Genomic DNA, 12,706 nt, shown 5'->3' with positions numbered 1-12,706 from the left:
TCTTACCATCTCTCTCTTTTCTGTCTCTTCCAGTTCTCAGAGATGATTTTCGTCAGACGCCCAGTGATGTGGTGGTGGCAGCAGGTGAGCCGGCTGTCATGGAGTGCATCCCGCCCAGAGGCCATCCTGAGCCGACCATCTCTTGGAAGAGGAACAACATTCGGGTCAATGACCGAGATGAGAGGATCACTGTAAGTTAGCCGGTGATGTAAATGACGATATCCAGGACACTGCAAAAGAAATGATCAATCTCATCAAGTGATAAGTCTTGTGTTCCGTCTTCCTGCCAGTGAGGTAGGATAGCTGTACTTGCTGTAGTGCCGAGACAAATTGATTTGCATTGCAAACAAGTACAGCCATCCACTGCTTATTTTCTCACTTACTTTAAGAAAAATGACATTGAGAGGCCCAAGAGGACATTGCTTGTTAAGATGTATATTTGTTTGCAGTTTGCTGCAGAATATTTGCTCTGATGCAGACTTCACTGGCAGATGAAAATGTATGTTTGTGTGTATGTGTGTGTGTGTGTGTGTGTGTGTGTGTGTGTGTGTGTGTGTGTGCGCGCTTATATGTGGGAAAGTGATTTATCCGCCCTTGCTAAAGTCATTTGCAGCTGATTAGACTTGTGCTTTGTGGCGCATACTTTCTCTCATTTACTTGTCAGGTGGTCCTCCATTCATTTTGTGCTCATCCATTGACTGATCAATAATCTGTGTTGCTATTGACAAAATGGAAATTGAGTTTTGATTATTGACAAGATGCCCCTGATTAAGAATCAATGCACTTCCATCATCATCAATAATTGAAAAGCATTGTCATGGTGGAATTGCATTGACTGGCGTTTATTTGCTGGAATCCTTTAGCGTACGTAAATCCCACCTGCTAGAAATTCTTAGTTGCACAAAACCACAGCATAAAATATCAGTAATGAAATTATGCATGCATGCACGCTAATATGGAGCACGCATGTGTGCGCACACACTGTCGTCTGAAATGATGAATCAGTGCAGCTAGTCATTACAGAATGAGCAGTGGAAGATATTTCTATGGTGATTGACTCGGGGCGAGGCCAGTGCCAAGCAGCATATCAAATAGTAGCGGAGCCATTTGTCATGAGGCAGACTGGGAAAGACGGAGCGGCTTCTGTCTTGACTAACATGCCACAATGTCCCGTCCCCCACCTTTTCCCGTTTCTCCCCCTCCTCACCCTCTGCTCCTCCCTGCTCCACCCTCCTCTGCAGATCCGGGGAGGGAAGCTGATGATTTCCAACACCAGGAAGAGTGATGCTGGCATGTATGTGTGTGTTGGCACCAACATGGTGGGAGAGAAAGACAGCGACCCCGCTGAGCTCGTGGTGTTTGGTGAGTTAATCTTTGCTTAATATTTTACACTCTAATGCTCATTATTGGAATGCTGTTTGTGAAATGACACATAAGGAAATTGGCAGTAATCTTTCACAGTCATCAAATTACGAATCCTTTGGAAAGCATGGCACTGGAAAATTGTAATAATGTAAATAATATAACAACACATGCCTCTTTAAATTACATTTTAATTAGAGGAAATAGTTTATTAACTTTCCTGTTTCCCGTTTGCGCCCGGATTTCAGACGCAAAGAAAGGATGTCTTGAAATAATGAATGATGAAGTTGTAGAGGAAACTAATGAAGATGTTCAAATTAGAGAATACACGGTGTAAATCTGAGTTTATCTTGTCTAATAAGATTCTGTGAATGTTTGTGGCAAAGCAATCCCAAAAATACACAAATGTAAACAACTGAATGAGATGCCAGAATCTCGTGGATTGCTAATTATAAATGTATCCAGGTAATTAGTCGTATATAATGCCTTTGGAAATAACATCCCCATATCTCAGGTTTCTACTGCTTTCTTTCTTTCTCCAGTCTCTCTTACTTTTATTTATTTTATTTTTTTTTTTTGCATTGCGGTTTCTCTCTGCTAATGTTACTGGACTGCAAGATGAATGTTTGCCTCCCTGCTGTCCTTTTCTTTGCTCTGGTGCCCTGTCTGCCTCTTTCCCCTCGTTCTGGCTCCCTTCCTCATTCTCAGCAACGCAGCAATATAATAGGTCTGAAAGCTTGTATTGATCCAAAGAAACAGACAGAAAATTCATATTTCCTTTTCAGTCCCACCAACTCCATTCCACCGCCGCCGCCCCGTTGCCATTTCTTCTGCACTTTGTGGTGCACTAATACAGATTACTGCCTATGCTTGAATCTAACAGGATCCAAATGGAATCAATATGTCAAATTAAGGCTGAATGTAGCGCTTGATGTGCGGTTCCTGAAAATTGCATGCTTTATCCCTTTTGTAAATCCGATCATGTTCATGAGAGCAACTTAAAGTGCACGTTTTCATCTGTGGGCACGTCTATAGGCTGTAATGTAAATAGAAAGTGATGCAACATTGCTCCTCACAATCTGAAATCTGAAGTGAAGATGCAATATCTCAATCTCTGTATTCTTTTCAGTGCAGTAGTTGTAATTGTTTGCTTTAATTATTAGTTTTCTATTATTCACCAAGGACATTTTTTTTTTCCTTTCCTCACTTCCTATCTCCTTCCTGTCCATTCTCTGCTGCTGCAACGACCCACTTTCCCCATGGTGGTCATTAAAGTTTCATTCAGTCTTATGTAAATACTGCTAATAATAATTCATCGGTTGAGATTTATTAGCACTTTTTAAGGTTTATTTGCATTTGGACTGTTGGACTTCTCCAACTCGGTTTGGTTTTAGGTCACGGCGAGCTGTAGCGCGCTGGTGCAGTGCAGTGAAGAGCTTTTTACACACAGTTTTTTCCCCTCATGATTACTGCGCTTCATTCTCTCCAACTCTTCCCTTTTCCCTTTTAAAGTTTTGTGGACGGCGTTAAGATAACCGGGGCCAAATCTGGATACACACGCTAATGTTGTTTTCTTTGTTTCATTTTTTTGAAGCTGCCTTTTTACTGTATGTGACTCCATGTGACAATCAAAATACGCCCTCTAGTGTCAGTCATTGTAACTGCCGAATACGTTGTGCTAACGTCACTTCCCGACCGCATCTCATCTGCTATGACAGGGGAGGGACTAGTGTTTGCAGAGGCCAACATTAGCTAGTGCCAACTATCAAATGCAAACAACATATCATTGGCTAGTAGCTAACGTAATGGTTTTAATTAAGCACAAAAATCGATTTACACGTTTTTATTCAATGTCATTTACGATGTAACATAACATTACGCTTAAACGTTAATTGAAGTGAAATGCAATCAGTGTTGACATCGTAATTTGTTCATTTTTCTTACTTATTTAGTTAATTCTACATTGACCTTTTTAATTTAGAACATCATTTTGTCAAGCAGTGGTCGTGTAGAAAACTCAAAGCCCCTTGCTGTTTGTATGTCGTCTGCAATGGAAAAAGAGGCTTTAGCGTTCTGAAATGTGAAAAGTGATATGACTTTCAGAACAGTGATCCTGGAGGTGCTGCAAAATGCTAATGAAAAAAAGGTTAAATTGTAATTTTGAGGTAGCACATATCGCATGGGACTCTAATCCTCTCCATTCCTCTGTGTCTCTAATTTCAGAGCGGCCGGTGTTCACCAAACAGCCAGTGAACCAGGTGGTGCTGGCAGACGACACGGTGGATTTCTTCTGCGAGGTCCATGGAGACCCGACTCCCACTGTCCGCTGGCGGAGAGAGGAGGGAGAGTTGCCCCGGGGCAGGTACACCAGACGCCACACTCATGCAATCTCTCTCTCAACTGTGTGACACTTGGGTGCAGAGCATCATGATGCCGATCACTGCTAGGTGGCAAAGTGTTACTCAGCAGCGCGTCACTTTTCCCAGTGACAAGCCGTCTGTCAAATTACACATCCGCTCCATTTGTCACTTTTAACGTGGATGAGAAATTGCAGAGCAGGTGATTTCCTCCGGGCGGACGCATTGCCTCTACTCTGTGGTTTGATTTTAGTAAGCGAACTCATGACAAACACATTGGAAATCAATGTTGTTTAGTTTCCTTGATCACTCATCGCAGACCTGACCGAGTCGTGTTACAAATGACTGCTTTCCCCAGAGCCATAAATAACATCATGTATTTTTTTAAAATGAGTTGCGCACCGTTATCAGTGTTTCCTCCCCTTTTCTGAACAGCGAGACCAACCCTGCCAAATATAGATGTCACTCTAAAGATTCAGAGTATTGCATATTCAAAAGTACAAGAATCGAGACATTTTTGGCCCATCTGGTGCGGCAGCTTGCATCAGCAGCATGAAAAGAAACGCACCCGGTTATCCGAGTATTAAAGGACACAACAAATAAGCCTGTAAAACAGCTGCTTAGTTTGTTGGTTCTGTCGTTCGACTGCTTGTGGGCCTCCTGTGCTACCAACAAAGGGTTTTCAGTGTTGTTTGTTGTGGTTACATCATGCGACTTGATTACAGTTGTGATAGTTGCCCGGGTATTGAAAGGGTAGAAGTGTGGGTTTGTGAAAAGTACACTCTCTCCCTCTCTCTCTCTTTCTCTCTCTTTGGATTTGATTGGATGAAACTTTAATGATCCCTGTGGGGAGATTGGGTAAAATGTTCCCTTGTTGTCAGCAGGATCCAGATCTGCACAGGGAGACTCCAATGGATTTCTTGTCCGTTGCCTAAAGCGCTACACGACAACTCACTCCCTCTCCACATGCGCACATGGCCACCTACAGTAGGCACATTTTAATAGCTGAGGTATCACAGGCTTATCCTTGCAGCTGGTTTGCAATGCTGGGTATCTCACTGTCTTGTTTTGCTACCAGCAGTCACTGCCAACGTCTAAACTTTTCCCAAATTATGAGAAACAGCCTTGTTGTTGCCTTGTTGTTTGCGGCGTTTTTCAGTGGAGTTTTGAAAGGGTTTCATGTACAGGATGGAACTTGAAATTAAGCAGAACTGAAGTTTTTGCAGTTTTTTTTTTTTTTTTTTTTTCGATATCTGGCACTTTATGCTAATTCTCAGGCATTTATGTCTTTGCAGATTTGAGATCCGCAGTGACAACAGCCTCCGTCTGACCCAGGTGAGGGCCGAGGATGAAGGCACTTACACCTGCGTGTCGGAGAACAGCGTGGGCAAAGCCGAGGCTTCGGGCACACTGCAGGTTCATGGTAAGACATGTCATACTGTCCTTCTTATTACGCACACAGGAAAAACACACACATACATCAAAAACATGGTAATTGTCACTGAGGTTACTGGCTTTCGATTTCAGTTTCATACAGTTATATTATAGGTGTGCAAAATGTTCATGATCATGTCTTGATCTTTTACACATTTTTTTTTTTAAACTAACAAAATACAAGCACCTTTAAAATGAAAATTAGAGAAACACATGTTCGATAAGTTGCCAAGAAGTTTGCTAAGTAAGCTGGGGGATTTGCACACTTCAAAAAAAAAAGTCCTCCTAGTCACTGACTTCATGTATTGAGCATTAAAATGACATCTTTTGTAAAACAATAAAAAAAAAACTGAGATAACTCCAATGTGAAAGAACTTGTTTGAAGAATTTTCTCTTATAGCAGAGCTTCACTCAGTTTCATTTGAGTGCAGCTGCAGTACGGAAAAGGAGTTTTCTCACCTCTGGCAGACTTTTTCACCAATAAAACCAGATTTTCATACTTTGTATATGAGGATCTTACTTGTGCATGTGGACATTTTTTTCAGTGCTGAGCATTACGTTACATCTATTAAAAAAATTCCCACGCCTCACCTCCCTACATGCCGTCTCCTTTAATTTTGTTTTCCATCTTGGTTAGGATTTACCGTCTATTCCTAACAAGGCTGCTCAGGTCTGTGTCTTGCAGCCGGGAGCAGACCAGAGTGACGTCAGTATAATTATGTGAAAGTTCAGGCCTGCAAGACTCAGCCAAAACTGACTCTATTACCTAAAAATAACCTAACATACCCAATATTTTTTGCCAGCCCAAAATGATACCAAGATACCAGATAGCATAATGCAAACTGTGGCGCACATGCACCTCCAGAAATACACGGACAGACACACACACACACACACACACACACACACACACTGTGGCTAGTTAAATCTGTCCATACTGTGTGCCTGGCAATGTACTGTTGACTCAAAACTGAAAAATGGATTTGAGGTTCCTTTCAACCCTGGACTCGCTGTTCCTCTGAGAGAGAGAGCCGAGATCAAAAAGCATTGAAATTGCATTAGAATGAAGTCGGTCCCTTGAAGAGAGGCACTCGGATAAGAAAGCTGCCATTTTCGATGATAAAATGGAATATTTAGGATTTCACTTAGTAACAATTGATTCTGCAAGCGGGTCCCGCAGTGTGCAGCCCGAGACATTTTCGACTTGAGGAGAAATAGCCATAGCCACATAACATTTGGACTTGCATAATTCCAAATGCAAGCCTGGACAGTCGCAGTCACACACACACACACACACACACACACACAAACACACTCTCACACACACTGGAGTTTCTATTTGTGAAAGAGTTTACACACACAGTTTCTTCACTAATAGGGTCTCATAGCAACATCAGGAGCTGATTCTAGTGGTATTAGCCGGGTAGATGACAGTTCAGTATGGGTTGGTGTGTTCAGCTGCAGTATTAATAGGGATAATAACACCTACTCACACACACACACACACACACACAGAGTGAGATCACCAGTGGATTGTGTCATTTAAACACACATATCTCCCCATCAGAGCCCATACTGTTCTCCTCCCCTTAATTTCCACATTTACCGCCTCATTCAGTTTAACTTTTCCTTCCTTTTTGAGTCCGCTCCATTTAAAGCAGCAGGCGCTTTCCATTCAGCTCATTCACGTTCAGGTAGTCGGGGCAATTTCTAATTTAAACGGGCTTGATTTAAATGGTGGCGGAGGCGCCGTGAGACTTCACCGCGTCTCATTGTGGCACTTCATCTAACGTCACCATTATCATCGAGAGCCGCTGGTTTGCACTGCATTGATGACGAGTCGACTCTCTTCCTCATCATCTCATTCTCATTCATCTTTCTTTTGCTCTTTTCTTTTCCACCCCTTTCTCCATCACCTCATCCCAGTGGGTCCATCCAGTAAGTAATCCATTTCATGTCACCTTTGCATGCTGTGTGTGCATGTGTGTGTGTGTGTGTGTGAGAGAGAGAGAGGGAGAGAGAAACACATGATGGGTTGCCATGTTGGATGTATAATTCCCACCGCCACTACTTTTGTCCTGATTACCATGTGTGTGAATTTGGAGGCAAGTCAATAAGTATTTAAATACTAATGGAAATGCTGTTGAATAAGCCTTTAAGTCTTTGATTTTCCAATTGTGATTTAGCCTATCTAGAACGGGTTCCTAAATAGAAATAATGTTTAATTTACTACACATACAATCATGGATACATTAATTATTATACCTACAATGCACTGAGGAAGTACAACAGATAAAAAAAAAACAGCATAGCCTTCACACTGTAAAACAAGATACAAGAGTATAATAGTTCTACAATCATGCACTGATTTACATCATATAATGGCTCACCTCGTATGTTAAAGTCATAAAAAGCCAAAAGAGCAACACCGAATCCTTTTCTGTCTTTTGTAAAATAGAAAAACACCAAAGGTACGGAAATAGATCGCTTACCGTGGAAGTGAAAATATTGCTCTGTTTCTTCAGCGCCGCGTATTACAGTGTATAAACTTTTTCACTGGCATTCTTGGAAGGGAAACATATAATTGAGGAATGGAGCAGCAATTTCTTACAGGTGTCTGGGGAATAGACTGTCAGACTATTTTTTCCCCCCCATGTCACTCCGACAAAAAATGGAATAAAGACGAGGGAGTGTAAATGATGTGTTTCAGGGGAACAATTTAGGTAGCTCAGCGAACCAGAATAGAAAAGAGAAATTGCGTACAGTGTGTGATGAGTGTGAGTGTGAGCGGAGCTTAAGTGTTTCCCTCATGTTTATCCGTAGGCCATGACTCATGAACATTATGTTTCTGTTGCTAAAAGGGACTTGTTGGTGATTTTAGGGAGGATAAGAGTGTCAGTCCAACGGTATTTTTCCTACCATGCTCAAGTCAATTAGCATATGCATCTATGCAGAGATGAGATGAAAGTGTTTAGCTATGACACCCATCCGCAAAGGGCATATATATATATATATCTATATTTAAGTGCATGAGAGAGCTCGTTTAGCACAGCACAGGTTGGAGCAATTAAGCAAAAAAAAAAAGTGAATAGGCAGGAGCAAAACATCATCATTTGCTTGGTTCAAATTTTCATGCAGTTTTTTTGTGGTGAAGTTTGAACAGACCAATGACTCCACACTGCAAAAACACTCCATTTGACCGAGCAATTAATCTAGGATCCATTTTATTTATTTATTTTTTTACTGTTTGCGCTGTTTCAGGAATTCCCTTCAATCAAATCATGAACCCAGTTTCCCCTCAGGGACCAAGGAAGTAATTCTGATTCTGAAATAAGGCAGATGGCTCCACTGGCATCGAGATGATGGCTGTTAGTTCAAGACAATTGTTGAGGCTTTGCACATCAGCTTTCCCTTTAAAAAAAAAAAAAAACAAAAAAACAATTTGAAGAGTCAGAACTAGAGTCTTTGGCCAGTCACGGTAGATGTTTCTTTGTTGTTCAATCATCAGACCATGGGCAAAGGCCGGCAGGAGAGTGACCCTTCCTCCACACAGCTGCACAGACAAGACAGAAAAGTTTTGGATTGGTGGGTGTAAAGTGGCCAATCTCCAAAATAAGCGGGCAGTTTTGCTGCTTGGACATGTTTTTTTTTTTTTACGGCACACCAAGACCTAAAATTACAAGTCAAACTGCCCCAAAAGAAACGGAAAGTGTGCTTTTTTCATCTGACAAACGCCGTCTTTCTGGAGTGCAAATCCCTCCTTGGGGAATGGGGGAAACAAGGGTGAGGGCAGAAAGGGGAAGAACAGGAGAATGGCTGAAAGGAGTCAAAAACTTTTTTCAGTGAGGGTTTCACATTTTCTGAAACCCAGAGGCAGTTTTATACTAAAAGTTTTACCCCGAGCATCAGCACTGTCTTGATTTACTCACGAACAGACGATGTGCAGGATGACCTGTGTAAACAACAAGGCCCTCTTCATGTCCTAAATCCCTTTGTAATGAACGTGCTTTTGAAAAACTCCGGTCATTTGTCATTTTAAATGCAGATTATATTTCACAGACCCTGTTATTTTCTCCTTCATCAGTATGAATGTACATGAAAGTTCATCAATAAGAAAGTTAGACGACTGTCTCGCCAGTTTTTTTTTTTTTTTTTTTAGCAGTAAAAACATGACGAACTGCAGAGCCGCATCTGCAGCTCCGTGCAGGCCGGTGTGCAGCTACATCAGCTCCTCTCCAATTCACGTATTGATGTTGGCTAAACGGGCTGGAGTTTTGGGAACGACCGTCAAATTAAATAAAACCATAGATGAATTATGGTCCAGCTATAATGCATTACGCCCAGGGAATAACCACCTCTTCAATCATTGTTTCAACATGGAAACAGCAGCAGGGAGGAGAAAAAAAAGAAAGTGTGTGTGTGTGTGTGTGTGTGTGCGCACGTGTGTGTGGGAAGGGTGTTACATTTAGAGGTGAAGCAGTTTCGATTCCCCTGCTGAAGATTCCTGCAACCGGCAGCGTGAGAGTGTGTTTACTCAAGCATACACATGTGAAATGTTCTGTCTGCCGCAGCGTGAGACTGTGACAGCTGCCTGTCACATCGAGGACCCTCTGGAGCTCCTGCTGGGACTGTGTCTGTGTGTGTGTGTGTGTGTGTGTGTGTGTGTGTGTGTGTGAGAGAGAGAGAGAAAGAGAGAGAGTGGGTGGGTGGGAAGGCGGTATTGCCCCGTGTGTGATAGCTGGAGTCTGTCAGTAGAAGTTGCAAGTCAGTGTGTGTATATGTGTGTGTGCATGTGTGGTTGAGATTCTCTTGTTGTAAGCACTTTGTCTGCCTCTGCTGTGTGATTGAACGGCGTGCTGAGCTCATACAACAGCGGTGGAACAAATCTCACTCTGATCTGTCGCAGTGGGAGCTCAATATGTGGTGGGCCAAGTCGGTCACGGTGGAGCACATGCGCACACGCGCATCAATGGAGCACACACACACACTCACACACACTCGCCCATGTTTTGCGTAATTAGTGAGGACTCTCCGTGATTTGCACATATCAAGCACAGGACCGCAAAAAGTTAGGCTGATGAATGGAAGAAGAAGCATCATGAGAGGTGAGCAGTAGATTTGCAGAGGCTTATCATGCCCCTTCATAAGAATACATACTCCAAAAACAAAGTGTAATGCAACATAATGATGAAAAACTGTGCAAAACCATAGACGATTTTCCACTGTCCCTATTCATTCCCCGCCCCCTAACGTTAACCTCCACCCTCTCCACCTCAAACCGAATCTTAATTCTAACCTTAACCTATTTTAATCATAATTATAATTCTAATCTTACCCCTAAGCGCAGGTCCTAGCCCTACATAGCCCCTTAAAGAAGGAAGCACTATAAAAATGCCCTTGCTTTGGGGGATTTTCTCATCTTTCTATCTTTGTGAGAACAGCTGGTCGGTATCTTTGCGCACACACACACACACACACATTCACACACTGAAACATTCAGAGGGTGAGTACTTCACTTCGCACTCTGACCAGAGTTCCCTCCTCATGTCTCGCAAATCTTATCACAAAAGCTGTGGAAATTTAACCCGCAGTCCTCATCTATTTTTGTCTTTCTCTTGACATGTTATCCTGGTTCTGTGCTCTCCAGCTCTTGCAATAGCATATATATATATATAAAAAAAAAAAAATCTCCAGGCAGCTTTGAATTCCCAACTCAAGTGTTTTCTTTCATTCTTTATTTAGATGTTCCCAAACTTACTAGCCTGACTTGGCCTCTTGCAGATGTTAGTTCATATCCCATCATTTCTGTAGACCCGGCGATATATCTCAAATAATTGGAATGTGGAGCTGCCGTCACTTTTGTTCACTGGCGATAGTTCCCATCTGATTTTGGGAGGTATTTTTTAAGAGCACTTTTAACAAGAAAAGCTGTCATACCTTGCAGGCAGCGGCTCAGAGAGCGAACTTCCCAGAGACATGCTGTGCAAATAGCTTCTGTGACGCTCAGGCTTTGTTTTCTGATTTTGTTATGTATATTTCAGCTGTTCTGTTTCAATCCACCCCCTCCGCCCGACCCCTCCCTTTTCCCATCCCATGTGAGGATGCTAATGTTTCTCTGTGCCCTAAATCTAAAGCTCAGTGTCGCGCCGAGCGCACCCATTATTGCTAATTATTTATTACAGCCCCAGGCAATGTGCCGGCTTGCCTCTTCAAATCAAACATTGTTATTCTCCAGACAGGGCTGTGCAGAGTACCAAAAACGGCATTTTTAATAGACTGAGCATTCCTAACTGTCACTGGATTTGGGTCAATGTCATGACATTATGTCAGGCGCCAGGGGAACATGTTCAGGTGCTGACAGGTTTTTGTCAAATGTCCTGCTTAGCTTGGCATTCCAATAGAGCTTCTTTGTGTGTTTATGCCTTCATCACATCTTTATGTACACAAGCCAAGAGTTGCATTACATAAGATGTGGGTATTACACTGCATTTCCTAAATATTTCAGGCCTTGCATCAGCCCTGACAGGAACCTTGTCCTTGAGGTAGCTTGGGAATAAAAACATGGGATCGGTGTCACTCTGGCCCGTTCAAATTCAAATACGCTGAATCTGTGTTTGGGGTTTGACCTTTAGGTTCAGCGGGTGGTTGCCTGTTTGATCCCAGGACATGACCTTCCCGACCCCTGCCAAGGGCCCCTTAGCTGTGATTTATCCTACAGTTGACATGTGGATCACATCCAGCTGTGCTGTGGGGCCCACGCTGGAAGAGTCTGCAGGTTTGGAAAGGGAAGGATTATTCCCAAGACAGGGGATGAAATGTGTGTACAGGGCATGAAATTAAGCTGACCGGCCTGCCCTAGAAGAGTGATTTTGGCAGTGGGCGAGTCCAGAGACAGCAGCACTAGCCCAGGTGGTGAGTGATATTAAACATGAATCTACAACAAGGTGGCCAGAAAGTTGCAGTGCTTCTCTGTCAGCTGCCTGGACTCTGTTCCTTTACTTCTGCCTTAAACAGCCACTGCTGAAAACCTGGCAACTCTTACCAGACTCCAACCCCGGACACTCCTGGCAAGTTTATTTCTTAAAAGCAACCAGAAACAAATCTTGCAACATTTTGGGACCATGGGGAGCAATATTTATGTGACACCTAAATCAATTTGCAACAAATCAGTATGGCTGATGCCAAGTTTAGGTGCTGCTATTCCTGTTTGACCAATTGATCAATATTTTATCTAACTCTAACTGAACAAAATTGGATAAGAAAGAGAAATTGGCCTCCTCTTATGTAACTCATAAAAACCTCTTATGCACTAAACACTTCCCAAAGCAATTGCTCTCGGCTGATAAACCAAAGTGAAGTTCAGATTTCACGCCTTGCAGCTTAAGGAATAGAAAGGAAATGAGACCAGAATTAAAAAAGGAAGCACCTGTGATTGACATTAATGTACCATGTCATGGCCCAGTTTTCTTTTTTTACCCTCTTTTTCCTCTTTTACTCTCGCTCATCTCATCTCTGTTTCTCACTCACTCATCTGTCTCTTCACTGGCTCTCTG

At 42.6% G+C, this 12,706-nt stretch overlaps 1 protein-coding gene across 2 annotated transcripts in view; it reads left to right on the top strand.

The window, feature by feature from the left end:
* robo3 (roundabout, axon guidance receptor, homolog 3 (Drosophila)) overlaps nucleotides 1-12,706 on the top strand; it is a 92,303-nt gene that overhangs the window by 38,676 nt on the left and 40,921 nt on the right. For both annotated transcript variants that reach the window (XM_030069512.1, XM_030069511.1), the window contains exons 3-7: nucleotides 34-191; nucleotides 1,242-1,362; nucleotides 3,586-3,724; nucleotides 5,015-5,142; nucleotides 7,080-7,091. In XM_030069512.1, coding sequence (XP_029925372.1) covers nucleotides 34-191; nucleotides 1,242-1,362; nucleotides 3,586-3,724; nucleotides 5,015-5,142; nucleotides 7,080-7,091 — 558 coding nt within the window. The remainder of the gene's footprint in view (nucleotides 1-33; nucleotides 192-1,241; nucleotides 1,363-3,585; nucleotides 3,725-5,014; nucleotides 5,143-7,079; nucleotides 7,092-12,706) is intronic.

Source organism: Myripristis murdjan, chromosome 14 (genome assembly GCF_902150065.1).
Source record: "Myripristis murdjan chromosome 14, fMyrMur1.1, whole genome shotgun sequence".
In the NCBI taxonomy this organism is placed as follows: Eukaryota; Metazoa; Chordata; class Actinopteri; order Holocentriformes; family Holocentridae; genus Myripristis; species Myripristis murdjan.
This window is presented reverse-complemented; position numbering and strand designations above follow the sequence as displayed.